Source organism: Engystomops pustulosus, chromosome 5, assembly GCF_040894005.1.
Source record: "Engystomops pustulosus chromosome 5, aEngPut4.maternal, whole genome shotgun sequence".
Classification (NCBI taxonomy): domain Eukaryota; kingdom Metazoa; phylum Chordata; class Amphibia; order Anura; family Leptodactylidae; genus Engystomops; species Engystomops pustulosus.
This window is the reverse complement of record NC_092415.1, coordinates 1910021-1933979: the sequence shown is the minus strand read 5'-3', so window position 1 is coordinate 1933979 and position 23959 is coordinate 1910021. Positions and strand designations below refer to the sequence as shown.

Here is a 23959-nt window from a genome sequence, read left to right as displayed (position 1 = left end):
CGTTCTGTGATTGGCTTTTTTCTATTGGGTGGAGCAATGGAAATAACAAAACTTGTGGAGGATTTTTTTTCTCTTTATTTTGGTTTTTATTTTTTACATAAATATCTGCCCAGGAACGAGCAAATAAGAAATAGGTTATTCAGCCTCCATTATAGGTAAATGTAGACTTAGCCCAGACATTAGACCAGAAGAATAACTGCAGGGAATGGAGAACATTCATAAGACAACAAAAAGAAGACGCAGTGGTAGATCCGTCAAACATACAGACATACTGGTGCGCGCCCCCTATGGCAGGATCTGCTGTTCGTTTAGCTTTTTATCCCTTTGTTTTATCCCAATTATGCAAAGGAGCCTGAGGGTCTCCAGGTTCCGTTAACTCCTATGGAGTCCTAAGGCTCATTTGCATAATTGTAAAAACCAGGGCATAAGGAGCTAAGAGAAGAGCAGATCATGCCAGAGGGGGCGCGCACCAGTATGTCCGTATGTTTGGTTTACAATCGTTGATCTGGTGACAGATGTCCTTTAAGATCCGTAAATGAGGATGAACAGGACAGGGAGATGAGGCATTTTGCCGCGATGAGAACATGAAGCAGCAGCCCGGCACCTGAGCCTCAAATATTCCTAGGTGATAAGTTAGGTAAATACACTGCGGGGTCCAGAGGCATATGGATCTGGAGTAAATCCCACAGGAGTGACTGTACCCCGGTAGGTTTATAGCCAAGCAGCCCCAGAACTTATGGGGTAATGAGCCTCCATGAGCCTCCATACTTCTCTGGATTTCTGTATAGAGGGAGCTGAGCGAGGTCCTGGCCCAGATGACCGGCCATGTAGTCGTATCTGGGTGTGATGGTTCCGAAGGAGAGATACTGGAAATAAAACCCTGGGAGGATGGACGCTGGAGCATATTAGCTCGGAGGGCGTAGGACGCGGAACCATGTCAGGACCTAGGGGGGAGAGCGCGTAATACCTGATCAACTCAAAACAAAACCAACACATCATTAGGTTAAGTTTTTCCCCCAAACTGGGTCACATAAAATTCACAGAGTTTGAAGAATTTGGACGCATGTAATTCTCTCTTCCATGACACCCTTTCTACATGTGGGATTAAGCAGGGGCGGTGCCCTCATAGAGACTGGTGTACCGGATTGGTTGCTTGTTTAGGGAAGGGCGTGGTCTCTACACTGATGGCTGTGGGGGCACCACTCGTTCTGCAGGGGGGACATAACTATTACCAATAGGCCTCGTAGAGGGAAGGGCCAGGGCTCAGGGGGTAAGGGAGCGCAGGTCCTGAGAACAGGATGATGCCGGCTTCGTGCTATTATTGATGTGTGCAGAGCTCCGTGTTACTGATGGATCTGCCGCTCCATAAGATTAAGGACGCCAATACAGCAGGTCAGCCACCCGTTCCCTTCATCACAGAGACACCTGACTGTCCAACAAGGGATTAAGGGCAAAGCCAACACCTCATCATATGGAAAACCACCACACCAGGAATCTTTCCACCAAATAGGTCACGCAGCCCTCACACCAGACATCTATTCACTATACAGGTCACTCAGCCCCCACACCAGACATCTATTCACTACACAGGTCACTCAGCCCCAACATCAGACATCTCTCCCCCGCACAGGTCACTTAGCCCCCACACCAGACATCTATCCCCCCGCACAGGTCACTCAGCCCCCACACCAGACATCTGTCCCCCCGCACAGGTCACTCAGCCCCCACACCAGACATCTATCCCCCCGCACAGGTCACTCAGCCCCCACACCAGACATCTATCCCCCTGCACAGGTCACTCAGCCCCCACACCAGACATCTATCCCCCCGCACAGGTCACCCAGCCCCCACACCAGACATCTATCCCCCCGCACAGGTCACTCAGCCCCCACACCAGACATGTATCCCCCCGCACAGGTCACTCAGCCCCCACACCAGACATCTATCCCCCCGCACAGGTCACTCAGCCCCCACACCAGACATCTATCCCCCTGCACAGGTCACTCAGCCCCCACACCAGACATCTATCCCCCCGCAAAGGTCACTCAGCCCCCACACCAGACATCTATCCCCCCGCACAGGTCACTCAGCCCCCACACCAGACATCTATCCCCCCGCACAGGTCACTCAGCCCCCACACCAGACATCTATCCCCCCGCACAGGTCACTCAGCCCCCACACCAGACATCTATCCCCCCGCACAGGTCACTAAGCCCCCACACCAGACATCTATCCCCCCGCACAGGTCACTCAGCCCCCACACCAGACATCTATCCCCCCGCACAGGTCACCCAGCCCCCAAACCAGACATCTATTCCCCCGCACAGATCACCCAGCCCCAACACCAGACATCTATTCCCCCCGCACAGGTCACTCAGCCCCCACACCAGACATCTATCCCCCCGCACAGGTCACTCAGCCCCCACACCAGACATCTATCCCCCCGCACAGGTCACCCAGCCCCCAAACCAGACATCTATTCCCCCGCACAGATCACCCAGCCCCCACACCAGACATCTATTCCCCCCGCACAGGTCACTCAGCCCCCACACCAGACATCTATCCCCCCGCACAGGTCACTCAGCCCCCACACCAGACATCTATCCCCCCGCACAGGTCACTCAGCCCCCACACCAGACATCTATCCCCTCGCACAGGTCACTCAGCCCCCACATCAGACATTTTCCACCAAACAGGTCACCCAGCCCCCACACCAGACATCTATCCCCCCGCACAGGTCACCCAGCCCCCAAACCAGACATCTATTCCACCGCACAGATCACCCAGCCCCCAAACCAGACATTTATCCCCCCGCACAGGTCACTCAGCCCCCACACCAGACATCTATCCCCCCGCACAGGTCACCCAGCCCCCACACCAGACATCTATCCCCCCGCACAGGTCACCCAGCCCCCAAACCAGACATCTATTCCCCCGCACAGATCACCCAGCCCCCAAACCAGACATTTATCCCCCCGCACAGGTCACTCAGCCCCCACACCAGACATCTATCCCCCCGCACAGGTTACCCAGCCCCCAAACCAGACATCTATCCCCCCGCACAGGTCACCCAGCCCCCACAACTGACATCTATCCACCAAACTGGTCCTACAGCCCCACATCGGACATCTATTCCCCACACAGGTCACCCATCCCCCATACCAGACATCTATCCCCCCGCACAGGTCACCCAGCCCCCACACCTGACATCTATCCACCAAACAGGTCACTCAGCCCCCACACCAGACATCTATCCCCCCGCACAGGTCACTCAGCCCCCACACCAGACATCTATCCCCCCGCACAGGTCACTCAGCCCCCACACCAGACAACTATCCCCCCGCACAGGTCACTCAGCCCCCACACCAGACATCTATCTCCTCGCACAGGTCACTCAGCCCCCACACCAGACATCTATCCCCTCGCACAGGTCACTCAGCCCCCACACCAGACATCTATCCCCCCGCACAGGTCACTCAGCCCCCACACCAGACATCTATCCCCTCGCACAGGTCACTCAGCCCCCACACCAGACATCTATCCCCCCGCACAGGTCACTCAGCCCCCACACCAGACATCTATCCCCCCGCACAGGTCACTCAGCCCCCACACCAGACATCTATCCCCCCGCACAGGTCACTCAGCCCCCACACCAGACATCTATCCACCCACACAGGTGACCCAGCCCCCACACCAGACATCTATCCCCCCGCACAGGTCACTCAGCCCCCACACCAGACATCTATCCCCCCGCACAGGTCACTCAGCCCCCACACCAGACATCTATCCCCCCGCACAGGTCACTCAGCCCCCAAACCAGACATCTATCCCCCCGCACAGGTCACTCAGCCCCCACACCAGACATCTATCCCCTCGCACAGGTCACTCAGCCCCCACATCAGACATTTATCCACCAAACTGGTCACCCAGCCCCCACACCAGACATCTATCCCCCCGCACAGGTCACCCAGCCCCCACAACTGACATCTATCCATCAAACTGGTCCTACAGCCCCACATCGGACATCTATTCCCCACACAGGTCACCCAGCCCCCACACCAGACATCTATCCCCTGGCACAGGTCACTCAGCCCCCACACCAGACATTTATCCCCCACACAGGTCACTCAGCCCCCACACCAGACATCTATCCCCCCGCACAGGTCACTCAGCCCCCACACCAGACATTTATCCCCCACACAGGTCACTCAGCCCCCAAACCAGACATCAATCCCCCCGCACAGGTCACTCAGCCACCACACCAGACATCAATCCCCCCGCACAGGTCACTCAGCCCCCACACCAGACATCAATCCCCCACACAGGTCACTCAGCACCCACACCAGACATCTATCCCCCCGCACAGGTCCCTCAGCCCCCACACCAGACATCTATTCCCCCCGCACAGGTCACTCAGCCCCCACACCAGACATCTATCCCCCCGCACAGGTCACTCAACCCCCACACCAGACATCTATCCCCCGCACAGGTCACTCAGCCCCCACACCAGACATCTATTCCCCCCGCACAGGTCACTCAGCCCCCACACCAGACATCTATCCCCTCGCACAGGTCACCCAGCCCCCACATCAGACATTTATCCACCAAACAGGTCACCCAGCCCCCACACCAGACATCTATTCCCCCGCACAGGTCACTTAGCCCCCACACCAGACATCTCTCCCCCGCACAGGTCACTCAGCCCCCACACCAGACATCTATCCCCCCGCACAGGTCACTCAGCCCCCACACCAGACATCTATCCCCCCGCACAGGTCACTGAGCCCCCACACCTGACATCTATCCCCCCACACAGGTCACCCAGCCCCCACACCTGACATCTATCCACCAAACAGGTCACTCAGCCCCCACACCAGACATCTATCCCCCCGCACAGGTCACTCAGCCCCCACACCAGACATCTATCCCCCCGCACAGGTCACTCAGCCCCCACACCAGACATCTATCCCCCCGCACAGGTCACTCAGCCCCCACACCAGACATCTATCCCTCCGCACAGGTCACTCAGCCCCCACACCAGACATCAATCCCTCCGCACAGGTCACTCAGCCCCCACACCAGACATCAATCCCCCCACAGAGGTCACTCAGCCCCCACACCAGACATCTATCCCCCCACACAGGTCACCCAGCCTCCACACCAGACATCTATCCCCCCGCACAGGTCACTCAGCCCCCACACCAGACATCTATCCCCCCGCACAGGTCACTCAGCCCCCACACCAGACATCTATCCCCCCGCACAGGTCACTCAGCCCCCACACCAGACATCTATCCCCCCGCACAGGTCACTCAGCCCCCACACCAGACATCTATCCCCCCGCACAGGTCACTCAGCCCCCACACCAGACATCTATCCCCCCGCACAGGTCACTCAGCCCCCACACCAGACATCTATCCCCCCGCACAGGTCACTCAGCCCCCAAACCAGACATCTATCCCCCCGCACAGGTCACTCAGCCCCCACACCAGACATCTATCCCCTCGCACAGGTCACTCAGCCCCCACATCAGACATTTATCCACCAAACTGGTCACCCAGCCCCCACACCAGACATCTATCCCCCCGCACAGGTCACCCAGCCCCCACAACTGACATCTATCCATCAAACTGGTCCTACAGCCCCACATCGGACATCTATTCCCCACACAGGTCACCCAGCCCCCACACCAGACATCTATCCCCCCGAACAGGTCACTCAGCCCCCACACCAGACATTTATCCCCCACACAGGTCACTCAGCCCCCACACCAGACATCTATCCCCCCGCACAGGTCACTCAGCCCCCACACCAGACATTTATCCCCCACACAGGTCACTCAGCCCCCACACCAGACATCTATCCCCCCGCACAGGTCACTCAGCCCCCACACCAGACATTTATCCCCCCGCACAGGTCACTCAGCCCCCAAACCAGACATCTATCCCCCCGCACAGGTCACTCAGCCCCCACACCAGACATTTATCCCCCACACAGGTCACTCAGCACCCACACCAGACATCTATCCCCCCGCACAGGTCCCTCAGCCCCCACACCAGACATCTATCCCCCCACACAGGTCACCCAGCCCCCACACCAGACATCTATCCCCCCGCACAGGTCACTCAGCCCCCACACCAGACATCTATCCCCCCCCGCACAGGTCACTCAGCCCCCACACCAGACATCTATCCCCCCGCACAGGTCACTCAGCCCCCACACCAGACATCTATCCCCCCACACAGGTCACCCAGCCCCCACACCAGACATCTATCCCCCCGCACAGGTCACTCAGCCCCCACACCAGACATCTATCCTCCCGCACAGGTCACTCAGCCCCCACACCAGACATCTATCCCCCCGCACAGGTCACTCAGCCCCCAAACCAGACATCTATCCCCCCGCACAGGTCACTCAGCCCCCACACCAGACATCTATCCCCTCGCACAGGTCACTCAGCCCCCACATCAGACATTTATCCACCAAACTGGTCACCCAGCCCCCACACCAGACATCTATCCCCCCGCACAGGTCAACCAGCCCCCACAACTGACATCTATCCATCAAACTGGTCCTACAGCCCCACATCGGACATCTATTCCCCACACAGGTCACCAAGCCCCCACACCAGACATCCATCCCCCCGAACAGGTCACTCAGCCCCCACACCAGACATTTATCCCCCACACAGGTCACTCAGCCCCCACACCAGACATCTATCCCCCCGCACAGGTCACTCAGCCCCCACACCAGACATTTATCCCCCACACAGGTCACTCAGCCCCCACACCAGACATCTATCCCCCCGCACAGGTTACTCAGCCCCCACACCAGACATTTATCCCCCCGCACAGGTCACTCAGCCCCCACACCAGACATCTATCCCCCCGCACAGGTCACTCAGCCCCCACACCAGACATTTATCCCCCACACAGGTCACTCAGCACCCACACCAGACATCTATCCCCCCGCACAGGTCCCTCAGCCCCCACACCAGACATCTATTCCCCCCGCACAGGTCACTCAGCCCCCACACCAGACATTTATCCCCCACACAGGTCACTCAGCCCCCACACCAGACATCTATCCCCCCGCACAGGTCACTCAGCCCCCACACCAGACATTTATCCCCCACACAGGTCACTCAGCCCCCACACCAGACATCTATCCCCCCGCACAGGTCACTCAGCCCCCACACCAGACATTTATCCCCCCGCACAGGTCACTCAGCCCCCACACCAGACATCTATCCCCCCGCACAGGTCACTCAGCCCCCACACCAGACATTTATCCCCCACACAGGTCACTCAGCACCCACACCAGACATCTATCCCCCCGCACAGGTCCCTCAGCCCCCACACCAGACATCTATTCCCCCCGCACAAGTCACTCAGCCCCCACACCAGACATCTATCCCCCCGCACAGGTCACTCAACCCCCACACCAGACATCTATCCCCCGCACAGGTCACTCAGCCCCCACACCAGACATCTATTCCCCCCGCACAGGTCACTCAGCCCCCACACCAGACATCTATCCCCTCGCACAGGTCACTCAGCCCCCACATCAGACATTTATCCACCAAACAGGTCACCCAGCCCCCACATCAGACATTTATCCACCAAACAGGTCACCCAGCCCCCACACCAGACATCTATCCCCCCGCACAGGTCACCCAGCCTCCACACCAGACATCTATCCCCCCGCACAGGTCACTCAGCCCCCACACCAGACATCTATCCCCCCGCACAGGTCACCCAGCCCCCAAACCAGACATCTATTCCCCCGCACAGATCACCCAGCCCCCACACCAGACATCTATTCCCCCCGCACAGGTCACCCAGCCCCCACACCAGACATCTATTCCCCCCGCACAGGTCACTCAGCCCCCACACCAGACATCTATCCCCTCGCACAGGTCACTCAGCCCCCACATCAGACATTTATCCACCAAACAGGTCACCCAGCCCCCACACCAGACATCTATCCCCCCGCACAGGTCACCCAGCCCCCAAACCAGACATTTATTCCCCCGCACAGATCACCCAGCCCCCAAACCGGACATTTATCCCCCCGCACAGGTCACTCAGCCCCCACAACAGACATCTATCCCCCCGCACAGGTTACCCAGCCCCCAAACCATACATCTATCCCCCCGCACAGGTCACCCAGCCCCCACAACTGACATCTATCCACCAAACTGGTCCTACAGCCCCACATCGGACATCTATTCCCCACACAGGTCACCCAGCCCCCATACCAGACATCTATCCCCCCGCACAGGTCACTCAGCCCCCACACCAGACATTTATCCCCCACACAGGTCACTCAGCCCCCACACCAGACATCTATCCCCCCGCACAGGTCACTTAGCCCCCACACCAGACATCTCTCCCCCGCACAGGTCACTCAGCCCCCACACCAGACATCTATCCCCCCGCACAGGTCACTCAGCCCCCACACCAGACATCTATCCCCCCGCACAGGTCACTAAGCCCCCACACCTGACATCTATCCCCCCACACAGGTCACCCAGCCCCTACACCTGACATCTATCCCCCCGCACAGGTCACTCAGCCCCCACACCAGACATCTATCCCTCCCCACAGGTCACTCAGCCCCCACACCAGACATCAATCCCCCCACAGAGGTCACTCAGCCCCCACACCAGACATCTATCCCCCCACACAAGTCACCCAGCCTCCACACCAGACATCTATCCCCCCGCACAGGTCACTCAGCCCCCACACCAGACATCTATCCCCCCGCACAGGTCACTCAGCCCCCACACCAGACATCTATCACCCCGCACAGGTCACTCAGCCCCCACACCAGACATCTATCCCCCCGCACAGGTCACTCAGCCCCCACACCAGACATCTATCCCCTCGCACAGGTCACTCAGCCCCCACATCAGACATTTATCCACCAAACAGATCACCCAGCCCCCACACCAGACATCTATCCCCCCGCACAGGTCACCCAGCCCCCACAACTGACATCTATCCATCAAACTGGTCCTACAGCCCCACATCGGACATCTATTCCCCACACAGGTCACCCAGCCCCCACACCAGACATCTATCCCCCCGCACAGGTCACTCAGCCCCCACACCAGACATTTATCCCCCACACAGGTCACTCAGCACCCACACCAGACATCTATCCCCCCGCACAGGTCACTCAGCCCCCACACCAGACATCTATTCCCCCCGCACAGGTCACTCAGCCCCCACACCAGACATCTATCCCCCCGCACAGGTCACTCAACCCCCACACCAGACATTTATCCACCAAACAGGTCACCCAGCCCCCACATCAGACATTTATCCACCAAACAGGTCACCCAGCCCCCACACCAGACATCTATCCCCCCGCACAGGTCACTCAGCCCCCACACCAGACATCTATCCCCCCGCACAAGTCACCCAGCCCCCAAACCAGACATCTATTCCCCCGCACAGATCACCCAGCCCCCACACCAGACATCTATTCCCCCCGCACAGGTCACTCAGCCCCCACACCAGACATCTATCCCCCCGCACAGGTCACTCAGCCCCCACACCAGACATTTATCCCCCCGCACAGGTCACTCAGCCCCCACATCAGACATTTATCCACCAAACAGGTCACCCAGCCCCCACACCAGACATCTATCCCCCCGCACAGGTCACTCAGCCCCCACACCAGACATCTATCCCCTCGCACAGGTCACTCAGCCCCACACCAGACATCTATCCCCCCGCACAGATCACCCAGCCCCCACACCAGACATCTATCCCCCCGCACAGGTCACTCAGCCCCACACCAGACATCTATCCCCCCGCACAGGTCACTCAGCCCCCAAACCAGACATCTATTCCCCCCGCACAGGTCACTCAGCCCCCACACCAGACATCTATTCCCCTACACAGGTCACTCAGCCCCCACACCAGACATCTATCCCCCCACACAGGTCACCCAGCCCCCACACCTGACATCTATCCACCAAACAGGTCACTCAGCCCCCACACCAGACATCTATCCCCCCGCACATGTCACTCAGCCCCCAAACCTGACATGTATCCCCCCGCACAGGTCACTCAGCCACCACACCAGACATCTATCCCCCCGCACAGGTCACTCAGCCCCCACACCAGACATCTGTCCCCCCGCACAGGTCACTCAGCCCCCACACCAGACATCTATCCCCCCGCACAGGTCACTCAGCCCCCACACCAGACATCTATCCCCCCGCACAGATCACTCAGCCCCCACACCAGACATCTATCCCCCTGCACAGGTCACTCAGCCCCCACACCAGACATCTATTCCCCTGCACAGGTCACTCAGCCACCACACCAGACATCTATCCCCCACACAGGTCACTCAGCACCCACACCAGACATCTATCCCCCCGCACAGGTCACTCAGCCCCCACACCAGACATCTATCCCCCCGCACAGGTCACTCAGCCCCCACACCAGACATTAATCCCCCACACTGGTCCCTCGTTGCGGACCTTGCTGAAGAAGGGACTAAGGTACAACAGTGGTTAGAGGCAGTGGAGGGCTGTTTGCTCCACACAACGCTCCAGATATATTCTTCACCGAGGTCGGTGTAACATCGGAACTAACTTACGATTCGAAGACATTTCTTTGTTAAACGTAGTTGTATTCACGACTTAAAGACCCGGCCGATCACCTACTGTAAGACGCTGTAACATGAACCCGATGAAGGGAACGGTGCGTTCCTGAAACACTGTCCACGTTGCCCACACTGTCCTATCCAAACAGGCCCTCCGATTTCTGTCACTTGAAAGCTGGCGCCGACGCACCACAATCCGATCGTGTGCAATTCAGGGAAAATTGCTGCAAACCGGAAATATTCGGGTAACCCGACGTAAAAACACGAATCAGGCCCTTAGTAAATGACCCCCAAGTTCTGCAATTGTTTGATTTCATGTCTGTGTAAGCCATTGTGCGGATCTCTCTGATTAAGAGCTTTTTGTTTCCTCTACGGCCATTTTTTTCTACCTTTAGTAGGAGGTTGTTACCTTCGCTCCATTCCACAAATTTGCCTATGACTTCCCTGTAGGTTTTTCCGTCACCCTCCAAGCCGGGTGTGCACTATTTCATCCTATTCCATCCACTGTGCAGGATTTTTTTGCTTCTTTTCGGATCTGTCGGTGCAGCCTCGTGCCTTGTGCAGACGTTACCCCAACCTCAGTATGCAAGTTATTTGTACCCCAAAAATGGACATTAGAGAACACAATTCCCCCTGCAAAACACAAACCCCCGAAACCACTACACTGATGGAGAAACAATGTAACAAAGTAACAACCTCCCTGCTGTAGTAACGGGTTCAAGCATCAGGTCACGTCCAGGGTATAATTACGTTTTATGCTCCGTGTTTTCATGATGCCAGGAATATACAGAGGGAGAGAATCTCTCAGCTCCTGATAAATTACAGGCACAGCCTCCAAAATGTTTCCTAGAAGTGGCTGAGGTGTGACCGGAGAATATCAGGGTGATGCTATTCTTATACATCTATGTAACATGCGTCTACGCTGCACCACCATTAGAGTCATGTGGGCGGGGCTAGGTATAGGCGCAATGTAGTACATTAAGGTTTCATTGCATCAGGTTATTTTTGGAGGGGTGGTCAATGGCTGTGGGTTGTCCCCCATGGCTCATGACTCTTAGTGTGGGGGTGATAATGACATTTGCAGGGAAAGGTTCATAATTTTTTTGTTTAAATTAATCTAATCAATATAAAATCTATAATGTTGCTTTATACAACAGAGCTACCTCCCCAATCCTACAAAAAACTAAATCTTCAACAAGGATGCGCCGAGCCCTTAGGTGGAGTTATGGCCAGTTTCAGGATTTTATACCTCTAATTACAGTCCCCAGACACTGAACAAGCAGGATACACTGGGAGACACTGACTAGTAAAATGCTCTGAAGGGGTTGGTTGGGGGAAGTGGTAGAACCCCCAGACTGTGTTGGCTTCGTAATGTATATCAATCTTAAAATAGTGGCAATATACAGCTTGAAAAAGACGTCTTCAAAATCAAAGTTCTTACGCATGAGCGCTGGAGGAAATGTGTCTATCTACAATACAAATGACGCCCTGTCTCACACTCCCATAGCTCAGGGTGTTATCAGGTAGATTCTCCAGGGGAGAGGTCACTGGTTGGAATCCAGGAGCAACATCCAGAAGATTTCCCAAGAGAAGAGAATCTGCAATTTTCCAGCTCATCCATAAAGGTTTCTAGAAATTACCAAACTGCGTCACGTGACGTCATGACAGCTGGAGGAATAAGGAATAAAGTCCATCCCAAAACCAAGAGATGGACATCCAGATGAGACAGCAGAGTCGACAAGTCGCTCATCACAAGCTCCATGAGTCCTGGCAGTGCAGGAGCTCAGGAGCTTCATGAGATGACACATGTCCATACAAGCACCGGGACGCGTACACAAGTCATCAATGAAACCGCAACTTCCATATCAGCGTAAGGAGCGTCAGACCCAGGTTACAATATAATCCAAAAACTGCAAAACAGAAAACGGGGCAACGAGTTGAAAGTCAATCGACTGGACTCTGATAGGTGAGCATGAGTCTGGAGAATAATGTGAGAAGGGCAGGTATGGATGGATAAAGGTTGTGTCTTGTCTGGTGGAGGAAGCTGATGATATGGGGATGTTTCACAATGAAAGGCTTTGGATCCTTGACCATCGATGGTGATCTCAGTGCTGAGCTCTGGGGGAGGATCCTACAGGATGAGTTACTCCAGTACTATGTGTACGTAAAGAGCGACTTTGTTCTCCAGTGTGACTATGACCCAAGGCAAATGTTGGGATTGGAGAAGAAATGGATGAAGTAGAGAAACTGGATTGTCCCCACCGTCCCCAGATCTCGACCCAATCCGACACTTGTGGGAAGAGCTGAAGATACAACTGGATTCATCCCAAAGGGAGTCCCCGGGATATAAACCAACATTGTGACCCCGGAGCAGATTCTGGATGAGACATTGTTATACCTGAATCCACAGGAAGACCAGAGGGATCCAAGCTGCGGTGAAAGCCAAAGGATTCACTAGATACAAACAAGATATTAGAAACAGATTTTTAGGAGAAAAACAGTAACAATGAGAACAGCTACACGAGAAGAATCTGCAGCACTGATCACAGTTACACTAATGAGATAAGAGGACGATGTGTAACATGACCACGTGCCACGTCCAGGGCTGGAGAGGAGGCTGAAAAATGGAGGATGAACGTGCAGGGTCTGAATGAAGATGTGGATGGGAAGAAGTCGGGATCAGTAAGTGATGTATTGTGTTTGCTGGAACATGGTCGCTGCGCTGTGACACTGTCTGCATGACGCGGATTGATTGCAATAAAGGTTATTATCAATTGTATAAAGATAAACCAGACACTAATATGTAGATTCTGCACTGCCTCCCATGGAAGGAGAGCGGCTCAGCCTGGGGTCACCCCCTCGTATCTCACTGCACCCCAGCCCGGCGCTAACTCATCACATGACACAAGACCCTGGGATTTCAGGACCTCTTCTAGTTTTCTATGTTTTCTGGATTCCATTTGTTCTTGTCTCATTTACTTGAACCATTTTATTAAATCTTCTTCACCGTAATATTAATGTCATTTGAGATACAGTAATAGTCTGCAGAGTCTTCTCCGAGGGAGGGAGGGGCGTCCTGCAGATCGTTGCTTCATCTAATGAAGTTATTAGAGCGCGATGTCATCTGGGCGGGGCCCCATTTATGTGTCACGTTCCTTGTCTACACGACGTTTCTTCTTACCTTTTGTGTCAAATGGAATTTTTAGGAGTGATATGTAAATGCGCCTCCTGCTGAATCTGGGCCAACGCTGCACCGGGTGACGTTCACCCCAGGGTAATGGTGCGCACTGCTTCACTTACATGACATCTTTATATGTGCAGCAGCTGGTAAAGGAAACTCTAGTAATCCACCTTCTCAGGGCACGGTGGCTCAGTGGTTAGCAGCACAGCAACGGAGCACGATGGCTCAGTGGTTAGAGCTACAGCCTTGTAGCACGTAGCTCAGTGCTTAGCACTACAGCCTTGCAGCACGGTGGCTCAGTGGTTAGCACTACAGGCTTGCAACACGGTGGCTCAGTGGTTAGAGCTACAGCCTTGTAGCACGTAGCTCAGTGCTTAGCACTACAGCCTTGCAGCACGGTGGCTCAGTGGTTAGCACTACAGGCTTGCAACACGGTGGCTCAGTGGTTAGAGCTACAGCCTTGTAGCACGTAGCTCAGTGCTTAGCACTACAGCCTTGCAGCACGGTGGCTCAGTGATTAGCACTACAGGCTTGCAACACGGTGGCTCAGTGGTTAGAGCTACAGCCTTGTAGCACGTAGCTCAGTGCTTAGCACTACAGCCTTGCAGCACGGTGGCTCAGTGGTTAGCACTACAGGCTTGCAACACGGTGGCTCAGTGGTTAGCACTACAGGCTTGCAACACGGTGGCTCCGTGGTTAGCACTACAGCCTTGCAGTGCTGGTGCCACCATGTTGGACACGATTGGCGCTTCCTGTGAGGTCATTGGGGGTGGGATTAGTTGCTATGACAGTCAGATGTCACTCAGCCTCTGACAGATGGTAACAGATCAGCACTAACATCCCCATATACTGCAGTACAGCTGGATAATATACATGGTAGGAGCAGTCAGACCCCCTCGGGTTAAAAAACACTAGGGGACCTGAAACACAGTTAAAAAAACAATGTAAAAAGAAATTTTAAAAATTAAAAAATAATTAAACTCCCCCTTTACCCTAAAACTGGTATAAAAATAAAGTAAAAATATGAACATGTCAGGTGTCAAAATATACAAACGATTATTCCCAGAGGGGAAAGGGGGAGGGACCTCCTTTGACCAATGGGGAAGGTGGCACCCACTCAAATTTAACTTAAAAACCAAAGAAATTTGTACTGACCTCCAGACACTAGAGGTTCCCCATGTCTGACCTTATGTTTTTTATGAATATACGGTTCCACATCTCCTAAAAAGTTGGAAAATTTGTGAACTTTTCAGATCCAGATTTGTTTTTAAAAACATAAATATAAAATTCTTCTATTCCCTGGGCTGTTACATTTCTCTTCCCTTTACCTAATGGTTACATATAATATACAAACAATTCATTTAAAAGCAAAACCTTCGTGAATGACGTGACAGTGGTGTGACCTGAGTGCGGGCCCCGGGGCGGCTCTTACACACGTTCTGTGCCAGGAGGGCGTGATGGTTTCTCAGCTGCTCATCCGACCTTTAAAGAAGCCGATTTTTGGTCGGCCCCATGAAAGCGTAAATAACTTAATTAACTCCGTCATCCCTGATGAGGTGAGGAGGAGCCGGCTCCCTACATTATCTATATATAGTGGAGGTGACACCTCCAGCACCACAGGACGACAGCTTCTCACAAGGTTCCAGAGGAGCCCAGTATTCGGGTCACCATTTGGATTTGGACATGAAACTTCTTGGGATCTTTCTGGTCGCCCTGGCCGCATTCATCCAGAGTGGTAAGATGATTGTATGGTTATTATTATGTGGTGATGGCTAGGATTCTCTAGGATGGCCACTCTCTTGGTCTACGTCTCCAGAATAGCCAGTCCTGATAGCAGGTTCTCCAGAATCTCTGGTCTTGTGGTCAGCTTCTCCAGAATGGCCCGTTCTGTGATTGGCTTCTCCAGAATAGCCAGTCCAGTGGTCAGCTTCTCCAGAATGTCTGATCTTGTGGTCAGCTTCTCCAGAATGGCCCGTTCTGTGATTGGCTTCTCCAGAATAGCCAGTCCAGTGGTCAGCTTCTCCAGAATGTCTGATCTTGTGGTCAGCTTCTCCAGAATAGTCAGTCCAGTGGTCAGTTCCTCTAGAAAAACCAGTACAATGGTCAGCTTCTTGAGGATGGCCAGTCTTGTAGTCAGCTTCTCCAGAATGTCTGCTCTTGTGGTCAGCTTCTCCAGAATAACCAGTCCTGTGGTCAGCTTCTCCAGAATGAATGGCCAGAATAGCCAGTCCAGTGGTCAGCTTCTTGAGGATGGCCAGTCTTGTGGTCAGCTTCTCTAGAATGTCTGATCTTGTAGTCAGCTTCTCCAGAATAGCCAGTCCTATGGTTGGATCTTCAGACTCCACCATAATGTGATTGTCCCCCACCATGTTGGTCATGTCCTTTCTGGTCTTCACCTCTTTCCCACCATCCTTTCAACAATGAAGGTAGCGCCGCAGTGCGCCCAACAGGTACTTTTTGTCCAGGATAAGAGGAATGTTTTAAATTGTTTTAAACAAATATTTCCCTGTATTCACACTAATATCCACCAGAGGTTTATACAGCACAGGCATTCATGAGTTCATTTTTTTGGTTATTGGTATTCCACCCTCATCATTGTTTTCTACTATCAATGGGAATGTTTTTTCTTACAATTTTTTACATTCTAGCCTGTGACTGCCTCCAATATATAACTGCAGATTTGGGTGTGACTGACATAACTGAATGTGATTATAGGATTAGATCCGATAAAAACTGAACTTCGGATGCAGCTCTGGGAGTGATTAGAGTATGAGACATGATGTAACTGCTGTATCTCTAGATGTGATGAGGTCAGGACACAGTGACACCGCTCCATTATATAAAGCTGAGATATAGGATGATAAGTGTGACTGCAGCTCTGGGAGTGATTAGAGTATGAGACATGATGTAACTGCTGTATCTCTAGATGTGATGAGGTCAGGACACAGTGACACCGCTCCATTATATAAAGCTGAGATATAGGATGATAAGTGTGACTGCAGCTCTGGGAGTGATTAGAGTATGAGACATGATGTAACTGCTGTATCTCTAGATGTGATGAGGTCAGGACACAGTGACACTGCTCCATTATATAAAGCTGAGATATAGGATGATAAGTGTGACTGCAGCTCTGGGTGTGATTAGAGTATGAGACATGATGTAACTGCTGTATCTCTAGATGTGATGAGGTCAGGACACAGTGACACCGCTCCATTATATAAAGCTGAGATATAGGATGATAAGTGTGACTGCAGCTCTGGGAGTGATTAGAGTATGAGACATGATGTAACTGCTGTATCTCTAGATGTGATGAGGTCAGGACACAGTGACACCGCTCCATTATATAAAGCTGAGATATAGGATGATAAGTGTGACTGCAGCTCTGGGTGTGATTAGAGTATGAGACATGATGTAACTGCTGTATCTCTAGATGTGATGAGGTCAGGACACAGTGACACCGCTCCATTATATAAAGCTGAGATATAGGATGATAAGTGTGACTGCAGCTCTGGGTGTGATTAGAGTATGAGACATGATGTAACCGCTGTATCTCTAGATGTGATGAGGTCAGGACACAGTGACACCGCTCCAGTATATAAAGCTGAGATATAGGATGATAAGTGTGACTGCAGCTCTGGGAGTGATTAGAGTATGAGACATGATGTAACTGCTGTATCTCTAGATGTGATGAGGTCAGGACACAGTGACACCGCTCCAGTATATAAAGCTGAGATATAGGATGATAAGTGTGACTGCAGCTCTGGGTGTGATTAGAGTATGAGACATGATGTAACTGCTGTATCTCTAGATGTGATGAGGTCAGGACACAGTGACACCGCTCCATTATATAAAGCTGAGATATAGGATGATAAGTGTGACTGCAGCTCTGGGTGTGATTAGAGTATGAGACATGATGTAACTGCTGTATCTCTAGATGTGATGAGGTCAGGACACAGTGACACCGCTCCAGTATATAAAGCTGAGGATGATAAGTGTGACTGCAGCTCTGGGTGTGATTAGAGTATGAGACATGATGTAACTGCTGTATCTCTAGATGTGATGAGGTCAGGACACAGTGACACCGCTCCATTATATAAAGCTGAGATATAGGATGATAAGTGTGACTGCAGCTCTGGGTGTGATTAGAGTATGAGACATGATGTAACTGCTGTATCTCTAGATGTGATGAGGTCAGGACACAGTGACACCGCTCCATTATATAAAGCTGAGATATAGGATGATAAGTGTGACTGCAGCTCTGGGTGTGATTAGAGTATGAGACATGATGTAACTGCTGTATCTCTAGATGTGATGAGGTCAGGTCACAGTGACACTGCTCCATTATATAAAGCTGAGATATAGGATGATAAGTGTGACTGCAGCTCTGGCTGTGATTAGAGTATGAGACATGATGTAACTGCTGTATCTCTAGATGTGATGAGGTCAGGACACAGTGACACCGCTCCATTATATAAAGCTAAGATATAGGATGATAAGTGTGACTGCAGCTCTGGGAGTGACCAAGGTAACATGTCTTTTTTTTTTTTTTGCTTTTTTTTAACTTTTTGGACAATTTTATATTTTTAAGGCAGATCACTAATGTGTTACTACTGTCCGGATGAAACACTGAGCTCAGAGTGTACCGACACTAAGAACTGCACGGCCGCCGACAGCCTGTGCAAGACGACTGTGCTGAGCTCCAATGTAGGTGAGTGACCCCGGCCAACGCACCATCATCATCATCATCATCATCATCATCATCATCATCATCATCATCATGTCACAAACTCCTCTAACCCAATATATAATACATCCTGCTGGAGGATGATTGGGGACCATAGCGGGACCTATCAGGACCTTCCCTGAGTATGGTACCTAAATAAGATAATGATATTTACAGTAAGCAGGTAACTCCACTTACCTTTGTAAATATGCAAATGTGAGCAAACAAGGTCAAGTTTTTGAAAATTGGATAAAAAATTACCTAACAAATAGTATTTTTTCCCCAAAAAATGACCCTGTTGAAGTAGTTTGGTTAAAGAGGAAACAAAATGTTATCCTTTCACCACTTAAAGACCTTTAGCAGACACTTACCCGTGGGATACAGCTGCCGGCTGCCAGGCTACAGTCTACGTTACAATGTTTCTATTATACATAGTAATAGAGCAGAACATCCCCATTACTGGATCATCCTAATTCTCCCCCTTCGTCTGCCTGTAAACATGACACATTGGGATATTTTATCATTATATCCACTTGGGGAAACTTTATTGTTGCTCATAAAATGAGATACAAAAGTTTCCCTTTTTATTCCATCTGTAACACCTAACAGAAGGCACCGCCATGGGTACGTCATTCACCCCATAAGATGCCGGCATTCATTTACCATAGTTTTACCTCCTTTATGATTTTCATTTGCTTGTAAATTTTGATATTTTATGTATAATTCTGTCTACTATTATTGGGGAATATATATAATATTACTCTTTTCCCAGCTTAATGTAGAATGTTGTGGGTAAAATCCCATTGCAACTGATTTCCCCGTTCTGTGTGCCGCCAATAATCAGTAAGGCATAAATCCATATATCATCCATGTCATCTGTACTATAAACAGTGGTCTATGGTAATACCCTGACCCTACATCTCCTGACCCCTGACCCAAGCATCCTAATGTTGTACGTGACATTTTTCAGGTTTTCCATTCGATGGGAAAGAGGTGGTGATCCGCGGCTGCTCCAACTCCAAGTGCAGCCCCAGCAGTAACGATGAGCTCGGAAATTCACAAATCGTCTTCTGCTGCAACGTTGAACTCTGCAATAACCGAGGAATCAACGCAACAGCGACAAATAACAACAGCAGCAACACAGCGGCGGGAACCCGCGCGGCCATCAGGATGTTACTACTGGGAGTATCACTACCACTTATAGTGACACGGCCATGAACGGAGGACGAGAGGCCCGGACACTGGGATCACTATATACAGGACTACGAGCTGCTGCATACACTGAGTGTACAGGGGAAGACACATTGTATATACACAACACCGGAATATTTATTACCGACACAAGGAGGAATCACGTCAGGAATGTATGAAAACAGGTTTTATTATGGAATTTGCAAGGTTCACGCGTTATTTTACAAAATCACTTTACTGAAAGATTTCTCATCCATAGGAGGCGGGGGGGGGGGGCGTTTATCAAAATGTGAACTGATTCAATGAATTAAAAAGAATAATTGACTAAATTCCATTTTTTTGTCAGAAATCAAGCTGTAAAAACTAATGCAAAGCACAGGGAGGGTTAATGTCAAACTGCAAAATATGGGGATACCGAAGCTTTCTGGCAGTCATGGTGCCCCAATAGTCACAGAGTAGCCCCAGTAGTCAAAGTCATGTAGCCCCCACCGGCCAATAGTAAAAGTGGCCAATAGTCACACTGCCCACAGTAGCCAACATAGACAAAGGTATCCCAGCACTCACGGTAAATTCCAAATTCCTATGCAATCAGTTTATTAGCACAATTCTTTAAACAGCAGAACGCGTTTCGGCTTACAAAGCCTTTATCAACTAGTAGTTGATAAAGGCTTTGTAAGCCGAAACGCGTTCTGCTGTTTAAAGAATTGTGCTAATAAACTGATTGCATAGGAATTTGGAATTTACCGTGAGTGCTGGGATACCTTTGTCTACGTTACTTGGCGGATTCCTCGCCTGTCCTCGTGCACCACAACTGAAGCGGAGTGCCGTCCTATCTAAGTGTTGGATCACAGTAGCCAACAGTCATGGAACCCCCAGAAACTAATAGTCACACTGCCCCCATGAGCCAATAGTCACATAGCCCTCAGTAACCAATAGTCACACTGCCCCCATGAGCCAATAGTCACATAGCCCTCAGTAACTAATAGTCACATAGCCCCCATGAGCCAATAGTCACAGAGCCCTCAGTAACCAATAGTCACACTGCCCCCATGAGCCAATAGTCACAGAGCCCTCAGTAACCAATAGTCACACTGCCCCCATGAGCCAATAGTCACAGAGCCCTCAGTAACCAATAGTCACACTGCCCCCATGAGCCAATAGTCACAGAGCCCTCAGTAACCAATAGTCACACTGCCCCCAGGAGCCAATAGTCACATAGCCCTCAATAACTAATAGTCACACAACCCCCATGAGCCAATAGTCACATAGCCCTCAGTAACCAATAGTCACACTGCCCCATGAGCCAATAGTCACATAGCCCTCAGTAACCAATAGTCACATAGCCCCCATGAGCCAATAGTCACATAGCCCTCAATAACTAATAGTCACACAACCCCCATGAGCCAATAGTCACATAGCCCTCAGTAACCAATAGTCACACTGCCCCATGAGCCAATAGTCACATAGCCCTCAGTAACCAATAGTCACACTGCCCCATGAGCCAATAGTCACATAGCCCTCAGTAACCAATAGTCACACTGCCCCCATGAGCCAATAGTCACATAGCCCTCAGTAACCAATAGTCACACTGCCCCATGAGCCAATAATCACATAGCCCTCAGTAACCAATAGTCACACTGCCCCATGAGCCAATAGTCACATAGCGCTCAGTAACTAATTGTCACACTGCCCCCATGAGCCAATAGTCACATAGCCCTCAGTAACTAATTGTCACACTGCCCCATGAGCCAATAGTCACATAGCCCTCAGTAACCAATAGTCACACTGCCCCATGAGCCAATAGTCACATAGCCCTCAGTAACCAATAGTCACACTGCCCCATGAGCCAATAGTCACATAGCCCTCAGAAACCAATAGTCACACTGCCCCCATGAGCCAATAGTCACATAGCCCTCAGTAATTAATAGTCACACAACCCCCATGAGCCAATAGTCACATTGCCCTCAGTAACCAATAGTCACACTGCCCCCATGAGCCATTAGTCACATAGCCCTCAGTAACCAATAGTCACACTGTTCCCTGAGCCAATAGTCACATAGCCCTCAGTAACCAATAGTCACACTGCCCTCATGAGCCAATAGTCACATAGCCCTCAGTAACCCATAGTCACACTGCCCCCATGAGCCAATAGTCACATAGCCCTCAGTAACTAATAGTCACACTGCCCTCATGAGCCAATAGTCACATAGCCCTCAGTAACTAATAGTCACACTGCCCCCATGAGCCAATAGTCACATAGCCCTCAGGAACCAATAGTCACACTGTTCCCTGAGCCAATAGTCACATAGACCTCAGTAACCAATAGCCACACTGCCCCCATGAGCCAACAGTCACATAGCCCTCAGTAACCAATAGTCACACTGCGCCCATGAGCCAGAAGTCACATAGCCCTCAGTAACTAATAGTCACACTGCCCCCATGAGCCAATAGTCACATAGCCCTCAGTAACCAATAGTCACACTGCCCCCATGAGCCAATAGTCACATAGCCCTCAGTAACCAATAGTCACACTGTACCCTGAGCCAATAGTTACATAGCCCTCAGTAACCAATAGTCACACTGCCCTCATGAGCCAATAGTCACATAGCCCTCAGTAACTAATAGTCACACTGCCCTCATGAGCCAATAGTCACATAGCTCTCAGTAACTAATAGTCACACTGCCCCCATGAGCCAATAGTCACATAGCCATCAGTAACCAATAGTCACACTGTTCCCTGAGCCAATAGTCACATAGACCTCAGTAACCAATAGTCACACTGCCCCCATGAGCCAATAGTCACATAGCTCTCAGTAACCAATAGTCACACTGCCCCCATGAGCCAATAGTCACATAGCCCTCAGTAACTAATAGTCACACTGCCCCCATGAGCCAATAGTCACATAGCCCTCAGTAACCAATAGTAACACTGCCCCCATGAGCCAATAGTCACACAGCCCTCAGTAACCAATAGTCACACTGCCCCCATGAGCCAATAGTCACATAGCCCTCAGTAACCAATAGTCACACTGCCACCATGGGCCAATAATCACATAGCCCTCGGTAACTAATAGTCACACTGCCACCATGAGCCATTAGTCACATAGCCCTCAGTAACCAATAATCACACTGCCAACATGAGCCATTAGTCAGATAGCCCTCAGTAACCAATAATCACACTGCCACCATGAGCCAATAGTCACATAGCCCTCAGTAATTAATGGTCACACTTCCCCCATGAGCCAATAGTCACATAGCCCTCAGTAACTAATAGTCACACTGCCCCCATGAGCCAATAGTCACATAGCCCTCAGTAACTAATAGTCACATAGCCCCCATGAGCCAATAGTCACAGAGCGCTCAGTAACCAATAGTCACACTGCCCCCATGAGCCAATAGTCACAGAGCCCTCAGTAACCAATAGTCACACTGCCCCCATGAGCCAATAGTCACAGAGTCCTCAGTAACCAATAGTCACACTGCCCCCATGAGCCAATAGTCACATAGCCCTCAATAACTAATAGTCACACAACCCCCATGAGCCAATAGTCACATAGCCCTCAGTAACCAATAGTCACACTGCCCCATGAGCCAATAGTCACATAGCCCTCAGTAACTAATAGTCACATAGCCCCCATGAGCCAATAGTCACATAGCCCTCAATAACTAATAGTCACACAACCCCCATGAGCCAATAGTCACATAGCCCTCAGTAACCAATAGTCACACTGCCCCATGAGCCAATAGTCACATAGCCCTCAGTAACCAATAGTCACACTGCCCCATGAGCCAATAGTCACATAGCCCTCAGTAACCAATAGTCACACTGCCCCCATGAGCCAATAGTCACAAAGCCCTCAGTAACCAATAGTCACACTGCCCCATGAGCCAATAATCACATAGCCCTCAGTAACCAATAGTCACACTGCCCCCATGAGCCAATAGTCACATAGCCCTCAGTAACTAATTGTCACACTGCCCCCATGAGCCAATAGTCACATAGCCCTCAGTAACTAATTGTCACACTGCCCCATGAGCCAATAGTCACATAGCCCTCAGTAACCAATAGTCACACTGCCCCATGAGCCAATAGTCACATAGCCCTCAGTAACCAATAGTCACACTGCCCCATGAGCCAATAGTCACATAGCCCTCAGTAACCAATAGTCACACTGCCCCCATGAGCCAATAGTCACATAGCCCTCAGTAACCAATAGTCACACTGCCCCCATGAGCCA

At 51.4% G+C, this 23959-nt stretch overlaps 1 protein-coding gene across 1 annotated transcript; it reads left to right on the top strand.

Moving 5' to 3' along the window:
• The first annotated feature begins 15398 nt into the window (after window positions 1-15398).
• LOC140132341 (ly6/PLAUR domain-containing protein 2-like) lies at window positions 15399-19985 on the top strand. Its single transcript, XM_072150993.1, has 3 exons — window positions 15399-15542; window positions 18396-18515; window positions 19501-19985. Exons 1-3 carry the CDS (start codon window positions 15491-15493, stop codon window positions 19746-19748), a joined length of 420 nt encoding a protein of 139 aa, XP_072007094.1. The 5' UTR covers window positions 15399-15490; the 3' UTR covers window positions 19749-19985.
• The last annotated feature ends 3974 nt before the right edge of the window (window positions 19986-23959 follow it).

Coding starts and splice junctions, on each gene's coding strand:
- LOC140132341 (XM_072150993.1), top strand. CDS start 15,491: ATGAAACTTCTTGGGATCTTTCTGGTCGCCCTGGCCGCATTCATCCAG. Junction 15,543..18,395: donor GGCCGCATTCATCCAGAGTG/GTAAGATGATTG, acceptor TATATTTTTAAG/GCAGATCACTAATGTGTTAC. Junction 18,516..19,500: donor TGTGCTGAGCTCCAATGTAG/GTGAGTGACCCC, acceptor GACATTTTTCAG/GTTTTCCATTCGATGGGAAA.